Below are 21510 nucleotides of genomic sequence, written 5' to 3'. Positions count from 1 at the left end.
GGTGAATTTATCCCGGGACACACCCGGGCCCAGGTGTCCCATTCCGCTGACGACCCTCCCAGCTCCTTCCACCGACGACATCCTATTAAGGAAAACAAGAGCAAAGGAGGAGAATATAGCAGACAGACTGGGAGGGTCGTCACACCATCTACTAATAGAGGCCCTTTTGCGAGGCATTAGAAAACCTCTCTGGTCTTTGTGGTTGAATCTGTGTTTGAAATTCACTGCTCGACTGACGGACCTTACAGAGATGAGGTAGTTATTTAAAAAATCATGTTAAACACTTATTGCACACAGAGTGAGTCCATGTGACTTGTTTTAATAAGCACCTGGTTTTTTTCTGTTTTTTCCCCTGAGCTTGTTTAGGCTTACCATAACAAAGGGGTTAAATACTTATTGGCTCAAGACATTCCACCCCCCAATTCACCTTCTGAATGGCACACATACACAATCCATGTCTCAACTGTCAAGGCAATTCTCTACATGCATGCATATGCATGCATACATACAGTGGGGAGAACAAGTATTTGATACACTGACGATTTTGCAGGTTTTCCTACTTAAAAAGCATGTGGAGGTCTGTAATTTTTATCATAGGTACACTTCAACTGTGAGAGATGGAATCTAAAACAAAAATCCAGAAAATCACATTATTTTTAAGTAATTCATTTGCATTTTATTGCATGACATAAGTATTTAATCACCTACCAATCAGTAAGAATTCCGGCTCACACAGACCTGTTAGTTTTTCTTGAAGAAGCCCTCTTGTTCTCCACTCATTACCTGTATTAACTGCACGTTTGAACTTGTTACCTGTATAAAAGACACCTGTCCACACACTCAATCAAACAGACTCCAACCTCTCCACAATTGCCAAGACCAGAGAGCTGTGTAAGGACATCAGGGATAAAAGTGTAAACCTGCACAAGGCTGGAATGGGCTACAGGACAATAGGCAAGCAGCTTGGTGAGAAGGCAACAACTGTTGATGCAATTATTAGAAAATGGAAGAAGTTCAAGATGACGGTCAATCACCCTCGGTCTGGGGCTCCATGCAAGATCTCACCTCATGGGGCATTAACGATCATGAGGAAGGTGAGGGATCAGCCTAGTACTACACGGCAGGACCTGGTCAATGACCTGAAGAGAGCTCGGACCACAGTCTCAAAGAAAACCATTACTAACACACTACGCCGTCATGGATTAAAATCCCGCAGGGCACGCAAGGTCCCCCTGCTCAAGCCAGCGCATGTCCAGGCCCGTCTGAAGTTTGCCAATGACAATCTGAATGATCCAGAGGAGGAATGGGAGAAGGTCATGTGGTCTGATGAGACAAAAAATAAAGCTTTTTGGTGTAAACTCCACTCGCCGTGTTTGGAGGAAGAAGGATGAGTACAACCCCAAGAACACCATCCCAACCGTGAAGCATGGAGATGGAAACATCATTCTTTGGGGATGCTTTTCTGCAAAGGGGACAGGACGACTGCACCGTATTGAGGGGTGGATGGATGGGGCCACGTATCGCGAGATCTTGGCCAACAACGTCCTTCCCTCAGTAAGAGCATTGAAGATGGGTCGTGGCTAGGTCTTCCAGCATGACAACGACCCGAAACACACAGCCAGGGCACCTAAGGAGTGGCTCCGTAAAAAGCATCTCAAGGTCCTGGAGTGGCCTAGCCAGTCTCCAGACCTGAACCCAATAGAAAATCTTTGGAGGGAGCTGAAAGTCCGTATTGCCCAGCGACAGCCCCGAAACCTGAAGGGTCTGAAGAAGGTCTGTATGGAGGAGTGGGCCAAAATCCCTGCTGCAGTGTGTGCAAACCTGGTCAAGAACTACAGGAAACGTATGATCTCTGTAATTGCAAACAAAGGTTTCTGTACCGAATATTAAGTTCTGCTTTTCTGATGTATCAAATACTTATGCAATAAAATGCAAATTAATGACTTAAAAATCATACAATGTGATTTTCTGGATTTTTGTTTTAGATTCTGTCTCTCACAGTTGAAGTGTACCTATGATACAAATTACAGACCGTTACATGCTTTGTAAGTAGGAAACACTGCCGATTTTGCAGGTTATCAAATACTTGTTCTCCCCACTGTACGTACATACATACATATGTAACCGATGTGAAATGGCTAGCTAGTTAGCGGTGGTGCGCGCTAATAGTGTTTTAATCGGTGACGTCACTCGCTTTGAGACCTTGAAGTAGTGGTTCCCCTTGCTCTGCAAGGGCCACGGCTTTTGTGGAGCGATGGGTAACGATGCTTCGTGGGTGTCAGTTGTTGTGTGCAGAGGGTCCCTGGTTCGAGCCCGGGTATGGGCGAGGGGACGGACTAAAGTTATACATACATACATACATCACACACACAGTACCAGTCAAAAGTTTGGACACACCTACTCATTCCAGGGTTTTTCTTTATTTTCACTATTTTCTACATTGTAAAATAATGGTGAAGACATCAAAACTATGAAATAACACATATGAAATCATGTAGTAACAAAGTGTTAAACAAAATATATTTTCTATTTGAGATTCTTCAAATAGCCACACTTTGCCTTGACAGCTTTGCACACTCTTGGCATTCTCTCAACCAGCTTCATGAGGTAGTCACCTGGAATGCATTTCAGTTAACAGGTGTCCCTTGTTAAAAGTATATTTGTAGAATTTCTTTCCTTAATGCATTTGAGCCAATCCATTGTTGTGACAAGGTCAGGGTGGTATACAGGAAATCGCCCTATTAAAGTAAAAGACCAAGTCCATTTTATGGCAAGAACAGCTCAAATAAGCAAAGAGAAATGACAGTCCATTATTACTTTAAGATATGAAGGTCAGTCAATACATAACATTTCAAGAACCTTAAGTTTCTTCAAGTGCATTCGCATAAACCAACAAGCGCTATGATGAAACTGCCTCTCTTGAGGACCGCCACAGGAAGGGAAGAGGATAAGTTCATTAGAGTTATATGCACCTCAGATTGCAGCCCAAATAAATGCTTTCACAGAGTTCAAGTAATGGACACATCTCAACATCAACTGTTCAGAGGAGGCTGCGTGAATCAGGCCTTCATGGTTGTATTGTTGCAAAGAAACCACTACTAAAGGACACCAATAAGAAGAAGAGACTTGCTTGGGCCAAGAAACACGAGCAATGGGCATTAGACCAGTGAAAAAGGTTTTTGAGATTTTTGGTTCCAACGGCCCTGTCTTTGAGACGCAAATTAGGTGAACAGATCTACGCATTTGTGGTTCCCACCGTGAAGCATGGAGGAGGAGGTTGTAATGGGGTGGGGTGCTTTGCTAGTGACGCTGTCAATGATTTATTTAGAATTCAAGGCACACTTAACCAGCATGGCTACCACAGCCTTCTGCGGCGATACACTATCCCATCTGGTGTGTGTATATATTCATACATACACACACACAAAAGCTACTTAATTTTATTGTGATCACTTGGTTGACACGTTTCCTACCCTCTCTCACTCCCTCTCCATCTTTTTTCCTATACATGTTTCTTTCCCTTTCCCCAACTCTCTCTGTGGGCTCTCTCCTTTCTCTCCTCCCTCCAGGACCTGAACAAGAAGCAGACCCAGAGGGACCTGGAGTGTGCCATGCTGCTGAGGCACCACGAGTCCACCCAGGAGCTGGAGTTCCGTCAGCTGGGGGCGGTGCAGCGTACGCGGGCCGACCTGATCCGCACGCAGCACCAGACTGAGCTCACCAACCAGATGGAGTACAACAAGCGGAGGGAGCAGGAACTCCGGCAGAAACACACCGTGGAGGTCCGCCAGCAGCCCAAGAGCCTCAAGGTAAGGCTCCCTCTCACCTTCCTTCCCCCTCTCTCGCCTTCCTTTCCTCCTTCCCTCACTCTCCTTTCTCCCCTCCTTCCCTCACTCTCCTTTCTCCCTCTCCCAGTCCAAGGAGCTCCAGATCAAGCGTCAGTTCCAGGACACGTGTAAGATCCAGACGCGTCAGTACAAGGCCCTGAGGAACCATCTGTTGGAGAGCACTCCCAAGGCCGACCACAAGGCGGTGCTCAAGAGGCTGAAGGAGGAGCAGACCAGGAAACTGGCCATCCTGGCCGAGCAATACGACCACTCCATCAACGACATGCTGTCCACACAGGCTGTGAGTAAGGCAAGGACCCTACCGTGCACCTCTCATACACCTGACAACTACAACGACGCAGTACTACAAAACAACTACACACACGCAAAGAGACATAACCCACACAGACACGCACATACTGCAGATCACACCCACTACACATCAACTATACATCTACATATTAAACCAGCCACACCAAAAATGTATACCAACAAACTTCAGTTCAACAAACACCTACTACGTCCATGCTAAACTCTAGAACTACTAAAATTACAAATTAGGACTACAAATCCCACATTTTGAGTGGTGGACATCCACAAACCGTCCATTAGACCAGGGTGTGCTCTACTGACGTCCAGCGCCCCCCTTCCCCCTCTAGCTGCGATTGGACGAGACCCAGGAAGCAGAATACCAGGTGCTGCGGATGCAGCTGCAGCAGGAGTTGGAGCTGCTGAACGCTTACCAGAGCAAGATCAAGATCCACACAGACTCCCAGCACGAGAGAGAAGCCAAGGACCTGGAGCAAAGGGTGTCCATCCGCAGGGCCCTGCTGGAACAGAGGGTGAGAGCGACACGGAGAGATGGAGCGGAGGGGTGTCTGAAGGGAGTGTGTGTGTGTGTGTGTGTGCGCAAGATAATATGTACAATATAGACGACACCAAAAAGGATAGGCCACTTAAAATATTATTTTTCTCTCCCCTTCTCGCTCTCGCGCTCTCTCTTAGATTGAGGAAGAGATGCTGTCTCTGCAGAACGAGCGTTCAGAGCGTATCCGTACTCTACTGGAGCGCCAGGCACGGGAAATCGAGGCATTTGACTCGGAGAGCATGCGTCTTGGCTTCAGCAACATGGCTCTGACGGGCATCCCCGCCGAGGCCTTCAACCAGGGCTACCCCAATCCCAGCCCCTCCTCTGGCCCCGGGGGCTGGCCCTCCCGCCCTGTTCCTCGCTCTGGGAGCCACTGGAGCCACGGCGTGCAGAACTCTGTGGCGCCCCCTTCGTGGCGTAGCCAGAACAGCTGCAGCGGTGGAGGAGGTTTCAGCCGTGCCGAGTCGATCACTTTGTCTCACGGCCTGGGGAGGGATAGTGAGATGAACATGAGTGGTAGAGGCCACTCCTCCAACTCCTCATCTTCCTCCTCTTCCTCGTCCTCCCACCACCATCACCAGCAGCAGCAGCAGCAACACTACCTCCCCCAGCACTACCACCACCACCACCAGAGCACGCCACACCTGTACCGAGAGAGCCGCGAGCGCGAGGACCGCGAGAGGGAGAGAGAGTGGGGGGGTGGTGGAGGAGGACACCAACACCATCACCACGGGGGAGGAGTTCATCACCACCACCTCTCCCAACACGCCTCAGCCCAGTCCCTGGCTCTCCTGCCACCTCCGCCTCCCCCACCACCTATCTCCCTCTACTCCTCCTCGCCGCCCTCCTCTTCCTCCTCCTCGTCTTCCCAGGGAGGGGGATACGGGGGTCTGGTTGCCAGGGGCCCCAGCTTGATGGCCCTGAGGAACAGCCCCCAGCCCCTGAGGAGGACGGCCTCAGGGGGGCCAGGCGGGGCAGGGGGGGGCGAGGGGGTTCTGAGCCGGAGCACCTCGGTCACCTCACACATCTCCAACGGCTCCCACCTCTCCTACTCTTAAAGGGGAAGGGCAACGATAGGCTCCACCCCTCAGTCTTAAAGGGGCGGGGTGAGAGAACAAACCAAGCCTGCCCTTTCTCTGAGGTTGCCTCTGAAACAATACTCTAACCCTCTCATATGAGGAATAGGGTGTCGTTTGAGATATTCCATGCAGTAAGTGGGGGGGGGGGGGGGGTTGAATGTCCCTGATCTCACTTCTTTCTACCAGAGTGTTTGTTCATGGAGGGGGTGGTGCTAAAACAGGTTTACCACCACAAAGGGCGGAGCCAAAGCAGGTCCACCATTCCTATTGTTCAAGGTGATTTTTATTGTTGGATGAGGTCATCTCTCTCACAAATTCAGGAGAAGGGTTTAGATGAGGGAGGGGGCCGGCCATTAACAGTAAGGTCAGACAGGGCTGGCCACCAGTAGGGGTCAGTTGAGCAGACTAGCTGCTTTAGATTAGACAGACACCTGAGAGTATAACAATGTCTGCACAGACGGGAGAGATACAAGTGGGAGGAAAGCGATGTTTTTAAAGGGGAGTTTTAACAGCAATGGGTTTCTCTGCTGACATCAAACTGAGAGAAATGAATGGATGTGGAGATAAAACTGTTCGAAAGAGGGTGCTTTAAAATACAATGTAAACTATGTAAATAACGCAGAAACTAACACGCGAAGCATACTAGGTAATGATGGGTCGTATACTGTCCATTTTGTGGCGGAGCAAGGAGCTGAACCACGAGAGGCAACTACAGAAACAGTTGTTTTTTTGGTAATAGGATTTTCAAATGTATGACAGATGTAACACTGCCATCCGGTGGCTCGGCTGACCCAACACAACTCTGCCACTGCCGAGCAATAATTTCCCTGTGAACATTATGAAAGCGGGTGTGTGTGTACAGAGCTCAATGCTCGCTTAGTTTTTTCACGCTTGACCCATTCCTGGACTCACAGCCTGGTAGGTGTGTAGAAGTATATGTGCATAAAGCAGTTATTACAGTTCAATGCATGAAAGTGCTGTACAGAAAGCATTGTATTAATTCAAGTATATAATACCTGTCCGACGTTTTGACAGTAAAATTGAAGATTGTTCACTGTCCAACACCTTTGTCCGACATTGTACTTAGTGTACATAAAAGCACTCTGAAACGCTGGTAGAGTAATAATAATGATCATTTTGCCATGTGAATAGAAATTGGAAAATAGTTTTGAGGGAAAATAGATATGGTTGCTATTATTATTATTATTACTACTAGAGCAGTTGTAATGTTTGTTGTACACTAATTTTTTATTTTTTAAATGTTTAAAAAAAAAGTTTTAATTGCCAATTTTGACCACTAGGTGGGGAGTAAGAGCAATGTTACTGTTATGGAGCGCTATGGAAAGAATGCAATTGTTTTTATTATTTTTTAAAAAGGAGAAAAACGACTTCCTTTCCCCAAGCATTCCCTCTATGGTCTCAGGGTCGGAGTCTACTGGGCAGTGCATTACCACGAAAGGTGGTGGTGTTATAGAGCCAGTATTAAATGTGGACGGGACGTTCATGTTTTTAGTGTGTGTGTGTGTGTGTGAATATATTGAATTCTAGACTAAAGTCAGCCTCTACTCCAGCACGTTTTGTGCCATATTGTACCTCTCTTCTTGTGGTTCATGTTGACACGGACCAGCCAATCTTGTTGATTGTACACTACAGTACTCATCCTATACACTACTACACCCCACCAAAAATACTCCGAATTTGTTTTTGGTCTTTAAAAATAGATACATATATAACAGCCAAGAACAAGCAAGTGCATACATTTTTCAATAGCTTGGTGTGAATGTCATTGTGTCCTTCCTTTCCTTCCTTCCGCCTTCCTTTCTGGAAGATATTTCTGGATAGAACAGGATTTGGATTGAAGCGAAGTGTCGCCGTTTTTTATGCTTTCACCTTCCCCACTCATCCGTAGTCAAGTAGTAGAAAGGAATGAGCTATTTTAAAGTATTCTAACCGAGCCCAGGATCTCTTGTGTAGAGAATCATCTACCTTTGGCTCCTAAACTCACACTGCCAAATCTGAACAGCACCAACATTACAACAAAATGGTGGGGTGGGAAAACATTGGGTCTCCAGTGGTGCATTTCAATACTCTAACCTCTTTAAGTTACCTCAAGACACGTCTGGGGTGGTTTACTTCAGTTTACACATTCACGACGGAACATGCTAGATTCATTTCCAGAGGCTGTGATTTTTAGACTAGGGCATGGAGACAGCGCCGGCGGGACAGAGTGTGTGATGTCGCTGCCCACATGTAGTGCCGATGTACGCTTAGAGGGGGGTGGGTCTCAATAGTCAAAAGTAGTTATTTTTCCTTGTTTCATCCCCCTTAGCCGGCATATAGAAAACAGCACAGGTGAAAGGACTTTGGTGGATGTGTTTTGGAAATTCACTTTAATAACCTGTCCTTTCACATCATTCAAACGAAGGAGAGATGAGGAGGGGACTCAAAAGACTATTGAGATACACCTCAATTGGTGGGGCAGGGCAACGGTGATGATGGATGAGTGAGAATCTGATAGAAAGAGGAGGAATGGATTTGTGTGCTGGGATATAGAACTGTTGTACACAGAGAGAGAGAGCCAAGTTACGTTCAGGTTCAATGCAAAGTGGAGCGGAGGTCTGCTACAGAATTTGTTGTACAGAAACACAAAAATAATTTTGAAAAATAAAAAAAGGAAAAAATGACTTTTGATGCTGTCTTCATTTGTACGGACTTGGTTGGAATGTGTATCCGTTCAAAGGAACGCCCACAGACTATATTAGTTGGTGTAAATAACCTTGAAAGATGTAAGGTAAAGATGACATTTTGTGTATCCTTTAAAAGGAAATTGACTTGGGGAAAACCACTCCAGGGCCCATAGGAGTGCTGATCTCGAATCAAGTCCTCCCTGTCATTTTATACATCATGATCTAAATGGCATAACTGAACCTAGATCAGCACTCCTATGAGATATTTGAGAGTTGATAGTGGAGTTTGTTTGCAGGGATTGATGTTTGTACTCATTTATGTGCCTCTGCGTGCTAGGCTAATTACACTGAACAAAAATGCAAATGTAAAGTGTTGGTCCCATGTTTCATGAGCTGAAATAAAAGATCCCAGAAATGTTCCAGATGCACACAAAAAAAATCGTATTTCTCTCATTTTATGCACAAATTTGAGCATTTCTCCTTTGCCAAGATAATCCATCCACCCAGTGACGGTTCTAGCTTGTATGGCTCCCTGGGCAAACCCCCTTCAGCCCCGCTGACCCGCCACAAAATAAAAAGCATTTTGCACAAACTAATTTTTATTCAAACATTTAGAACACAAATAAATAATCATAGCATTTAAAACTATATAAATATACAAATATGTACAAAAATAAGACTCATAAATATCAAAAAGAGGCGACAAATACCAATAGAAACAAATAAGTGTTGATTTGGCGCTCGGGCATCAATACATTACCCATCCCCCCCCAACACTGTCAACCAAGAGTCAAGACTACATTACCCATCCCCCCCAACACTGTCAACCAAGAGTCAAGACTACATTACCCATCCCCCCAACACTGTCAACCAAGAGTCAAGACTGCATTACCCATCCCCCCCAACACTGTCAACCAAGAGTCAAGACTACATTACCCATCCCCCCAACACTCAACCAAGAGTCAAGACTACATTACCCATCCCCCCAACACCGTCAACCAAGAGTCAAGACTAAACCAATTCACCTTGGTGTGCAGACTGGTTTTATATTATTCTTAACAATTTTACACAAACCATTAAAAAATATAATTTTATGTCTGTGAAACTAGATATTCACAGTATTATGAATGAATTGTGGTTTATTTGGTAGAATTTTGTCGTGTGATTGATTTTTTACTAATTGCCTTAGTACTGTAGAAAGTTAGAGGTGTGCTATTTGATAGGGGGAGCGCAAGAATCTATCTCAGGCTTCCAGTGTGGAGACCTGAGGTCAACCAACCCCCACCCCCCTCCCCATCTCGTACTTCGAAGTGGGAGACCTTCCCAGGCAGTAGCCTGCCGAGCTCACAAACTAGAAACGGGGCGCCCTCTCCGACAAGGTTAATTTACCCACAGTCCCACACAGTGACATATCATTGCCGTGTGGTGCAAATGAGCGATAGAAAACCGATCGTGCAAATGTCACCATTACGATTTTTTTTGGGGTGCCGCCGCCAGCAAGATGCCGTCCTGGGTGACTGCTCATGTCGTCTATACCTAAATCCCCCACTGCATCCACCTAAGAAGTGTGGTATGTGAAGAATATGATTAAACGGTGATCATTACACAGGTGTACCTTGTACTGGGGACAAGAAAAGGTCACTTTAAAATGTGCAGTTTTGCCACAACACAATGCCACAGATATCTCAAGTTTTGAGGGAGCATGCAATTGGCATGCTGACTGTAGGAATGTCCACCAGAGCTGTTGCCAGAGAATTTCATGTTAATCTCTCTACGATAAACTGCCAACATCGTTTTAAGGAATTTTGGCAGTACGTCCAACAGGCCTCACAACCACGCCAGCCCAGGACCTACACATCTGGCTAATTCACGTGTGGGATCATCTGAGAGTGGGCTATAATAAAGCACTTTTGTTGGGAAAAACAAATTCTGATTGGCTGGGCCTGGCTCCCCAGTGGGTGGGCTTATGCCCATCCATGGCTGCACCCCTGCCCAGTCATGAAATCCATAGATTAAGGCCTAATTTATTTAATTCAATTCACCGATTTCCTTATATGAACTGTAACTCAGTAAAATCTTTGAAATGTATGCATTTATAGTTTTGTTCAGTATATTTGTTAGCATTTCCTGCTAAATGTTTGTAACCCACCGATAATGCTATGGCTACACAGGGGCTGTTCAGTCTGATGCCATTCTCTCATACTACAGTCCTTATTGTGCAGATAGTTAATATTTTACTGGTTTAATTAATTGTATGCTACGGTGACAATTTCTTTCCCACATGGTAGTCATTTCCAGGTCCAGTGCTTTATCCTAGCCTTTATCCTAGCATCTTGCATCTTTAATTTAGAACGATGTTTTCCGCAAGCTCATTTTGGAACATTCACGGGCAGGTCTACTTCCGTGTGTACATTACTGCGCCTAAAATGTAAAGAAATTCTAGTTCATCAAATTTTAAGCTAAACATTCCGATCTGTTCCATCAACCCTATTAATTGATACGCCCTATACATCCACTACACTACAGTGGGGATTAAGAAGTAAATATACGCAATGCCCACTGAAAAATAGTGGGTGTATGCCCTCCACTACACCGGGAGTGTGTTTTGGTGACAATAAAACCTCTTTTCCCTGACATCCTTTGGCTCTGTTCTTACCGGACATCCTTGTGGTCCTTCACACGTCCCTGAGTCAGTACATAGTGGTTAGTAGAGGTCATCCAGATCCGTTCCGTTTTTACAACTAGTACAGTAATGATTTCAGGCACAATTGTACAGGCCACTGACAGATCAAATCCTATTCTGGGCCAAGGTTGTACGGTCACACTTTGTAGAGATTTACAAGAATCCTTTAAGGCCCTGAAATAGCCAAGAGTGATCATTGGCTTACTGATTTTGACTGTGAACATTGCCATTGCCAGCTGTTATTTGCAGTGCAAAGTGAGTTTGCAGTCATTTACCGTATGTACATGGATCATTCATACAGTAATAGCAAGTAGGACACTCATGCATGCATACGATGTGCATGTGCCCTCATAAGCCAAAAATAGCTTGATTTCTTGTCCCCTGTCCTTGATGATTGAGGCTATATGATGTCTCAAATGGTACTCTATTCCCTATTTAGTACACTACTTTTGACCAAGACCTATAGGGCTCTGATTAAATTTAGTGCACTATATAGGGGAATAGGGTGTCATTTGGGTCGACGTTTACAATTAAAGGGGAGGTGCCTAGTTGTGCGTCTCACCGGAAGTCTGACGTCGCACAGCATTATGTCAAAAATAAAAATCTACATTCGAGGAAGTCAGAAGGTTACTGTAGCTAAAGATTGAAGAGTGGAATTAGACAAATATTGTCGTTTGTCGAAAATAACCTCTATCGAAAACCCCTGCAATGGCCGAGGAAAACATCTTCCTTTTCGTTCCGAATTTGATCGGTGAGTTTCTATTTACATGGATGGTTCCAATCCAATGAAAACTGGCTAAAATGTTTTGCTAGATTGCGTTAGCAAATTAGCAGCTAGCTACAGTAGGTATAATACATATATATTACAGTTGATCTGGAAGTATTACGTTTTTTGGGCGCTAAAATAAGGTCAATTGTACGGACCAGCGTGATGTACAGAAGTGACTTAGTTTACGGTATCAGCCTAGTCAATCGTAGCATAATGTTATCTGTCTGTTTTGATTTGAGCCGGTTTTGCCATCATGAATTGGCTATTACAGTGCATTCGGAAACTATTCAAACCCTTTTTCCACATTTTGTTACGTTACTGCCTTACTCTAAAATGTATTAAATTGTGTTTTTCCCCCTCATCAATCTACACACACTACCCCATAATGACAAAGCACAATCAGTTTAGACATTGTGCTAATTTATTAAAATACTGAAATGTCACATTTACATAAGTATTCAGACCCTTTACTCAGTGCTTTGTTGAAGCAGCGGTTACAGCTGCAGGGTAGCCTAGTGGTTAGAGCGTTGGACTAGTAACCGGAAGGTTGCAAGTTCAAATCCCCGAGCTGACAAGGTACAAATCTGTCGTTCTGCCCCTGAACAGGCAGTTAACCCACATTGAAAATAAGAATTTGTTCTTAACTGACTTGCCTAAAGGTAAAATAAAATAAACAGCCTCGGGTCTTCTTGGGTATGACACTACTAGCTTGGTACACCTATTTGGGGAGTTTCTCCATTCTTCTTTGCAGATCCTCTCAAGCTCTGTCAGGTTGGATGGGGAGCATCGCTGCACAGCTATTTTCAGGTCTCTCCAGAGATGTCCATCAACGATTGGGTTCATGTCCGGGCTCTGGCTGGGCCATTCAGAGACTTGTTCCGAAGCCACTCTTGGCTGTGTGCTGTTCTGATGTTGTTCTGTTGGAAGGTGAACCTTCGCCCCATGAGCTCCTGAGCGCTCTGGAGCAGGTATTCAAGGATCTGCACTATTGGCCTATTTATTGCCTTACCTGACAGACAAAGTCAAAAAGTATTTTTAAAGAGTTCAGATATTCTATTTAAAGTCTTATAATCAAAACCCAAATCGGATGGGGGGCCTCGACATATCCATCCTGTTAGGGATAGGGCTTCTGACGTGACTCTCTTAGGATGGGAATGTTCTCTGTCTCAATTCTTTAAGATGATCTAGCTCACTAGAATGCCTGGAGATTTTTCTCGCAGAGAGGGGGCGAAGGTCTCTGTCTCCGAATGCGTTGTCACATTGGGCTGGCCAAATCCTGTTTTTAACACCACCACCTCCCTCCACCCACCCTTGGCCCTCCTTTCCTCTTTCCTTTCTTTCCTCCTCTCTCGTCCTCTCCTCTGATCCTATCCTCTCTGTTAGGCTATGCCCGCATCGTGCTGGCTCTGCTTGCCTTCTACCTGATGCCATGCTGTCCCGTACCAGCTGTGTTCTTCTACCTGCTCAGTGCCCTCCTGGATGCCTTTGATGGGCACGCCGCCCGCGCCCTCAACCAAGGTACCACCATTACAACTATTCATGTCGTTTTTACCCTGTGATAGAGTCAACCCATGATAGATTTATTCAGACTCTCTGGGTCTCAAGAGTCGGACTGATATGAGCGTTGTGCTGATATCAAAAAGCGGGACAGTGTTGTTATAAGGCTGCTGTCCACTAAAGGTAAATCCTGATTCGGCTACCTGATGAAATGATACGGACGGGATGCGCTTCATTTGTTTCAATGAAAAAATAAATAATAATAATAATAATAATTACAGAAAGTGGAAATGGGTCATCACAGGGAAGATGGATCGTGTGTGTGCACGCGTGTGTCGAGCCTGTTCGTGTGCACGAGCCGCTAATCCCTCCCTAGGTCCATATTTTTTTTAAAGTCACCATGACACAAGACAATGCAACACTTTTTTTTTTTTTTGCAACAAACTTAGTATGACAGTTCCACGTTGGGTTGTATAAGCGTCCATATTGTTCTGGATGTCGGTGAAGTACCTCTTTGCCCCCACCCCCCCGTTGTTGTTGTTTGTTGATAAAAATTGGCGACAGACAGTACTTCAGATCACGGCTTTGAAAATCAACAGATTTACTCTTCCACTTATTCTGCTCTCACATATTGAACCCAGCAGGAAGTACCAAGCATAGTTGATTCAACATCCATATGGAGTTTAGGTTCCAGACACTCCCATCAGCTCCTGTGGATCCTGTAGGTAGATGTCTTCTTCGCCCCCCCCCGGCTCTGACTGTCTTGTGGCCCTCCTCCAGTCAAGCCCGCTCGATCAGCGTCTGGGAGTGGAAGGCAGCTCCGCTGACCTGGTGCGCCATGGGGGCGGGAGGACGTCTGGTCGTCTCTTAGCGTGGCGTTCCTTAGGTCGCCGCGGTCAGGTTAAAGCTGGTTAAACCCTCCACACGCTTGGTGTCCTCAAGGAGGAGCGGCTCGGTCTCCAGATCCATCTGCACGAGCTTCAGATACTCATCCATCCAGTTACGCACCGCCGAGGCTATGAGGATCACCTCTAACACCGTGGAGATGACCAGGGCTACCCTCCCCACGGCCCGGCATACTGATCAACCCCCCAGAGCAATGCTTAGCCTCTCCACATAGACGGGTCAGCCACATGCTCCATCATACCGGAGGAGTGGGCCTGGAGGACTAGTGGGCGCTGTTGATGCCCACGTCCGGTAGATCCTTGTCACTTGGGGCCCTCTTGTACAGTTAGGACCACATCTCGGCCGGAGTATGACAGTTCCTGCCCCATTCCCACAGCTGTTCCAAGTCTAAATCTGTGTCTGACTTTCAGTCAACCCTGGAGAATAACAGCTAGAATGTTTCTCTCGTCTTTGTCGTTTCTCTTCTATTATAAAGTAGTGCCGTGTTCATGAACCGGAGCTCATTAGCTGCACAAATGACCGAATCGGAGGTTTAAAAGTCCTTGTCTGAGATGCTGATGTATCTGTGTTGTGTATTGGCTGAAATACTTGCTGTTTGCATCTGTAAGGTTTCATAACACTGGTAATGAGTAAGTCCAATAGGAAAAGGAAAAGCTGCACACTTTATCCACCCAACATTTTGACGGCTAAGCTGTCTTAATCAGGGTTTCAGGTCAAACACGGCGGGTCCCAAGGAGGTTTCCATTGGACACTTGCAGGTGTTTGTAATCACGGCAATGGCAGCAGGTGATAGGCCTGTCGTCGATCCAATTATCAACAATGTATATATATATATTTTTTTTTAAAGGGCATGGATGGAAATCAAAACGATCGGGCGATTGGTTGAAACGTGCATGAAACAGGAGTATGAATGGTAGTAGAAGCGACGGTATGTCACAATAGACAGAGCGGAAATGTGAAGGTACACAGTCTTGCCTATATGTGTCTTTAGTGACCAGTGGGAACCTCCAGTGGTCTGCAGCCGACAGACATAAGGTCGGGCGGTGTGTAGATGTTCATACAGTCATATCGTTTCTGTACCGAGGTACACGGTATTACCGGAAGTGCACATAAGGGGCAGTATTGAAACCATTAAAAAATATATATATAATAATAATAATAATTCCACACAAAACCATTTAGGCAACAGGGACCTTGATTCAGGAGTGGATTGAATGTCCCTGCTGTAAACGAGATGATTGGTCTTGACATTTAGCCACTTAGCTAGAAAGTAAGCAAACCAAATGCATAGCTGGAGCCCTGAGTTGGATATCATTTATTTGGCACATCTTAGATTTATTTATTATAGTTATACTTACAATAATGAGCAGTGGTGTAGCACGCAGTCGTCGTCGTCGTCCCCCCCCCCCCCCCACACACACACAACAAAAAAAGTGTCATTTTTACGGTATTGAAAATCAGTCTGTGTTTTGAAATTCCAGTATTAAAGGTCTATCACCCAAACCTAGACAGACATATTGAATACTGTATCGTGATGACTTTAGGAGTCTATTGATTGGGAGTGAAGCGATTGTGTTCTCGCTGTCTTTGGTAAAACACACTGCATGGCATCACATTTTCCAGACACTTGAGTCGTACAGTTTGCAAATGTCTAAGCTATCTGGAGCTTTGCCAGCCGGTGGTTAAAGTTCCTGCACAGCATTCTCTAATTCCTTTTCACATCATTTGTAAAAAATAAATAAAAAAACATTTGGGTAATAATTTTGTATAAATCGATGTGCTATACAAAAAGAACCTCTCCCTGTCTCTCCCCTGTCCTGTAGGCACTAAGTTTGGTGCGATGCTGGACATGTTGACAGACCGCTGTGCCACCATGTGTCTCCTGGTCAACCTGGCTCTGCTTTACCCCTCCTACACCTTCCTCTTCCAGATCAGCATGAGCCTGGACATCGCCAGCCACTGGCTGCACCTGCACAGGTACGTAAACTAAAGAGCCTCAGAGAACCATCAACTGTACATTACATACGATTTACACAAATAATCATGGATTCAATTAATGTTTTGTGTCCATTAAGTGGGGAGGGGGGGGGGGTGTTTGTCACCCATTTCTTTGAGTTGTATTGGGGCTCCTCACCCCATCCACAGCCAAGTGTGTATAGTTTGTTGGTCCATCTGATTTATCTAGGTCAGTGTGGCTAACAGATGTCGGGTTCATCTCAATAATCCTCTCCTTCGACTGATTTGAAAGGAAAGGACAGGTGACCGCTGATTCCCAGTAGTAGGCACCCACAATATTGCTTTAGCGTGTGTTTTTTTCCCCAATGTGGATGGAGAAAAGGCTGTTTTTAGACTACTGAGATACACCCAGGGCCATCACATGCGTATGTAATGGTGATGAAAATGGTGGTGTAATGTCCTTGTACTGAATTAAAGGTTAAACCTCTCTCTCATTCTTTCTCTCTCTCTCATTATGTATCTCTCTCATTCGGGCTCTCACGCTCCCTCTCTCTCTCCATCCCGCTTTTCCTCGCTCTGTCTCGCTCTCTCTCTGTCGCTCTCTCGCTCTCTTTCTCTGTCGCTCGCTCTGTCTCGCTCTCTTTCTCTGTCGCTCTCTTTCTCTGTCGCTCTCTTTCTCTGTCGCTCGCTCTGTCTCGCTCTCTTTCTCTGTCGCTCTCTTTCTCTGTCGCTCTCTTTCTCTGTCGCTCTCTTGCTCTGTCTCGCTCTCTTTCTCTGTCGCTCTCTTTCTCTGTCGCTCTCTTTCTGTCGCTCTCTCTCTGTTACACTCTCTCTGTCTCAGCTCAATGATGAAGGGATCCACCAGCCACAAGGCCATTGATCTATCTGGAAACCCCATTCTTCGCCTCTACTACACTTCCCGTGTAAGAAATCCAGTCATAGACACACACACCACAACATGGTCATACACACACCACAACATGGTCATACACACACACACCACAACATGGTCATACACACACACACCACAACATGGTCATACACACACACACACCACAACATGGTCATACACACACACACCACAACATGGTCATACACACACACACACCACAACATGGTCATACACACACACACACCACAACATGGTCATACACACACACACACACACACCACAACATGGTCATACACACACACACACACCACAACATGGTCATACACACACACACACCACAACATGGTCATACACACACACACACCACAACATGGTCATACACACACACACACCACAACATGGTCATACACACACACACCACAACATGGTCATACACACACACACACCACAACATGGTCATACACACACACACACCACAACATGGTCATACATACACACACACACCACAACATGGTCATACATACACACACACACCACAACATGGTCATACATACACACACACACCACAACATGGTCATACATACACACACACACCACAACATGGTCATACACACACACACACCACAACATGGTCATACACACACACACACCACAACATGGTCATACATACACACACACACACCACAACATGGTCATACATACACACACACACCACAACATGGTCATACACACACCACAACATGGTCATACACACACACACACCACAACATGGTCATACACTCGCACACACACACACCAACATGGTCACACACACACACCACCAAAAAAAAAAGTAATTTTGCACTTTACATTAACATTTTAGTAATTTAGGAGACACTCTTATCCAGAGAGACTTACAGGAGCAATTAGGTTTAAGTGTCTTGCTCAAGGGGACATTGACGGATTTGTCACCTTGTCGGCTTGGGGATTCAAACCAGTTACTGGCCCAACACTCTTAACTGTTAGCATGCGCCCATGCACACACAATTATTACATACACTCTCTATCTCTCACACACACACACACGTACGTGTGCCAACAGCCTGATCTAACTGCTGTCTTCCATAGCCGGTGCTGTTTGTCATGTGTATGGGGAACGAGCTCTTCTTCTGCCTGCTCTACGTCTCCTACTACATTGAGGAACCCCATGGTGAGTCTCTTCACTCTACGATCCCCCCCCCCCTCTTATTTTCTTCGTTTCCCCCCTCTCTTTTCTCTCCCTTTGCATATATCTTCCATTCTCCGTTCTCTCCCTCTCTTCAAATCTCTCTCAATCTCCTGCTGTAATATCCCTCCCTTCTTGCCTCGGTCTAAATACGTCAGCTCATATTCACCTCACAGAAGCATAGTAATCCTCTGCTAAATAGCTGGTCTGTACAGCAGGTCCTACGCATTAGGAAGGGGGCAATGTGGAAACAACGGGACTTCTTCTTCTTGTCTCTTCTCCAGTGTGGCTGCAGTGGCTGCTTGGTGTCTGTGCCGTGGTGTGTGTGCTGAAGTCTGCCATCAGCGTTCTGCACCTGATCACTGCCTCCAGGAACATGGCTGCCATCGACGTGTCCGACCGTGAGCGGGAGAGGAGCAAGGCCGAGTGAGAGGAGGGGAGAGGGGGAGGGGGGGGCTCTTAATCCCTTGGTAAGTGTGTAGATCTGAGAGGATGGGTGTAACGCTTTGGGAACCAATCCACCTTGTCCTCTGATAGGCTAGGTCCGTCTTTTTTTCCCCCCTACGTTTTGCACCGACCCAATCCTCTCGGATCTACTTGAATGCCTAGGGGTTAGAGGTCGAGTTTGGATAAGGCAAAGAAGAGGGGGCGAGAGAGAGCGAGGGAGGGTGTAGGAGGCTGTAGATGGGTGCATCTCAATAGTCTAAAGTGGCTTCCTTTCCTCGTGTCCTTTCCTTCCATCTGCACTGATCTGAAAACAAGCGATTGGTGAAAACAGTAAGGTGGATGCCTACAAGTCAATACTGCTTACCCATCCAGTTATTTCACATCAGACGAGAGAAAGGATTGGAGATGAGGAGAGGAAGCCACTAGACTATTGAGATGCACCCTGTGTCCCAAAAGTCTCAAATAACCCACTTTTCTTAGTCGCCGCTTGAGCACTGATAGGAAAGGACATGAAATCATTGGGTGGGAAAAAAACATTAGTGATATCGAAGGGAAGGAGACAAGAAAATTAAGCAAGGAAATGAGGATATTTGAGAGGATTGGGACACAGACAGAAAGCAGAGTCAGAGTTGCTCTGTTTGTTGAATAGAGTTGAAGGTGTGAGAACAAATATTATTGTGTGATGTAGCAAAGATGGAGGTAAGCTTAGTCAGGGGACCTTTTTTAAAAACCAAACTGATGATGGCTATTTATTTTAGTTAGAAGATTGTACCAACTTAAACCTTCTGTTATCTAGCCTACTTGTATAGTGTTGTAAGCCTGACATTATAACTGGTGTCAAAACTTTAAAAAGTCAACCGTGGTGGTATATTTTTGTATGCGAGCCAATCATTGCAGGCTTTAATATTGTCTAGCTAACTAGCCAACACGAATCACTTTCCACCACACCTTATTTAGTAGACTTCATAACCAAGGGTTTGAGCGATGCGTGTTTTCTTGAAATATTCTTTTTTTTAAAGTGGTAACGTCCACGTCACTACTATTGATGTTCCTATTAATATTTAAATTCCTATGTTTTTATTATTCTCTGTCTCCATCATCAGTAACGATTTGAAATAGTTGCACTAGAGATGTCGTTCACCATCCGTTCACTTGTTATCTTGACAATTGAGTCTTTGCAGCTTTTACTTGACCTTTTTGGTTCTCATTATTTCTTCTTTTATTTGACTGTGGTAATCAAAGCCAATGACATTTTATTTGTCACATGGACCAAATACAACAGGTGTAGGTGCTTACCGTGAAATGTAGAAGTTGCCCAGGCCAGAGATCTAGGATCAGATTATCCAACCACAACTCTTAACCTTGACCATCAGGAGGATAGCATATCTGACCCTCAACCAGTGCTTAGTTGCAACTTGTACCAACTGGTTATGGTAGGGGTGCAACTTTCACTGGGGACATGTCCCCCCCCAGGTTTTATCATTGGAATGTGATTATAAAACGAGGCAATGGTGTGCTTTAGGACCATGCGGGACGCCTCCGAGCGGTCGGGTAGACTGTTTGGAGTGTTTATCCGACAGAATCAAAAAATATATATAATAATAATTGTCCCCCCACTTCTAAAACTAAAGTTGCGCCCCTGGGTAGTGGTGACTGTAGAGGTGGTGTTGGACTTTTACGTTGCAGTGATGATTGGATGGGGAAGATGCACACACTTTCTTAGACACGTGCGCACCTTTTTTTGCAGACACGTGACACACACACCCACGCGCTTGCCACACACACACCCACGCGCTTGCCACACACATACTCACGACACTTGCTTACAGACATGCATTCATCTATATTGGGCACATTCCTTAGCTCAAGTGAAGACCACCTGAGTATTATGTTTTGAGTGTTTGTTTATAAATATTATTCGACGAGCTTTTCTATCATCACTGTGTGACCGTGTGTACTATATATACTGTGGCTGATCTGTTTTATCGTCAACCATTAGAAACTAGGTTTGGAGTGGGGCGACGTTGCTATCAGCCAGGTGGCGTCAAAGGTCTCTAGTTCATTTGAGTTCAACAAGACGTTTGGGAGAATGTGCTGTGTACTTTGGGTCATTGCGAAGGTGGGAGGGAGGAGCACAAAAAAACCAAAACCCAAAGCCATGTAAGATCTACGATAACCTCTGCAAATACATTGTGGGTGTCCGTGTAAGAAAGATGTTTTTAGGTTTTATTTCCATGCAGTGCCTCCGGCTTGCAGATATTGTTCAGAATGTCTTTGTCAACGGTAATAGATGGAAAAGGTAATAAAGACATCTTTGAACCAACCAGTTTGCTCTCCTATGCCAGTATCTTCAGTTATTATGTGCATGGCTTCTTGTACAGTGTCCTTTTTTCAAAGGACCAATCCCAGTCTCTGGTTCCGCCCAAGAGACCTTCAAGTGCTGGAAACGGGGAGGGCGAGCTAAAAGGCAGTGGGCCGGACTCGAACCCATGCCGACCCTGGCACAAAGGCTGCAACCGCTGGACCACACAGGTCCCACCTTGTACAGTGGCCGTTGAGTTTCTAGGAAGTGTAGTCAAAGTAGAGGTCCAGAGTCGTTATTGTACAAGCCAACGCCATGGGTAATAGGAGGGACTTATAGAGATTCGATTCAATTCTAATAATCCCTTCTTTTTTTTCAGAATCAACCAATAGG

At 45.5% G+C, this 21510-nt stretch overlaps 2 protein-coding genes across 3 annotated transcripts in view; both read left to right on the top strand.

The window, feature by feature from the left end:
* Positions 1 to 8458, top strand: part of LOC115110046 (serine/threonine-protein kinase TAO2-like) — a 38843-nt gene extending 30385 nt beyond the window's left edge. The window contains exons 17-20 of one of the 2 annotated variants that reach the window (XM_065011115.1): positions 3570 to 3809; positions 3916 to 4128; positions 4487 to 4669; positions 4833 to 8458. In XM_065011115.1, coding sequence (XP_064867187.1) covers positions 3570 to 3809; positions 3916 to 4128; positions 4487 to 4669; positions 4833 to 5753 — 1557 coding nt within the window. In that variant the 3' untranslated portion in view covers positions 5754 to 8458. Of the gene's footprint in view, positions 1 to 3569; positions 3810 to 3915; positions 4138 to 4486; positions 4670 to 4832 lie in introns of both variants that reach the window. The other variant, XM_065011114.1, reaches the window with a different exon arrangement.
* Positions 8459 to 11711: 3253 nt separating this feature from the next.
* On the top strand, positions 11712 to 21138 carry cdipt (CDP-diacylglycerol--inositol 3-phosphatidyltransferase (phosphatidylinositol synthase)). The gene is made up of 6 exons (XM_029635375.2): positions 11712 to 11895; positions 13297 to 13431; positions 16140 to 16293; positions 17114 to 17195; positions 18272 to 18353; positions 18653 to 21138. Exons 1-6 carry the CDS (start codon positions 11853 to 11855, stop codon positions 18796 to 18798), a joined length of 642 nt encoding a protein of 213 aa, XP_029491235.1. The 5' UTR covers positions 11712 to 11852; the 3' UTR covers positions 18799 to 21138.
* The last annotated feature ends 372 nt before the right edge of the window (positions 21139 to 21510 follow it).

This window comes from Oncorhynchus nerka, linkage group LG26 (assembly GCF_034236695.1).
Source record: "Oncorhynchus nerka isolate Pitt River linkage group LG26, Oner_Uvic_2.0, whole genome shotgun sequence".
NCBI lineage: Eukaryota > Metazoa > Chordata > Actinopteri > Salmoniformes > Salmonidae > Oncorhynchus > Oncorhynchus nerka.
The sequence above is the reverse complement of the archived record's forward strand: the minus strand, read 5'-3'. Positions and strand labels throughout refer to the sequence as shown.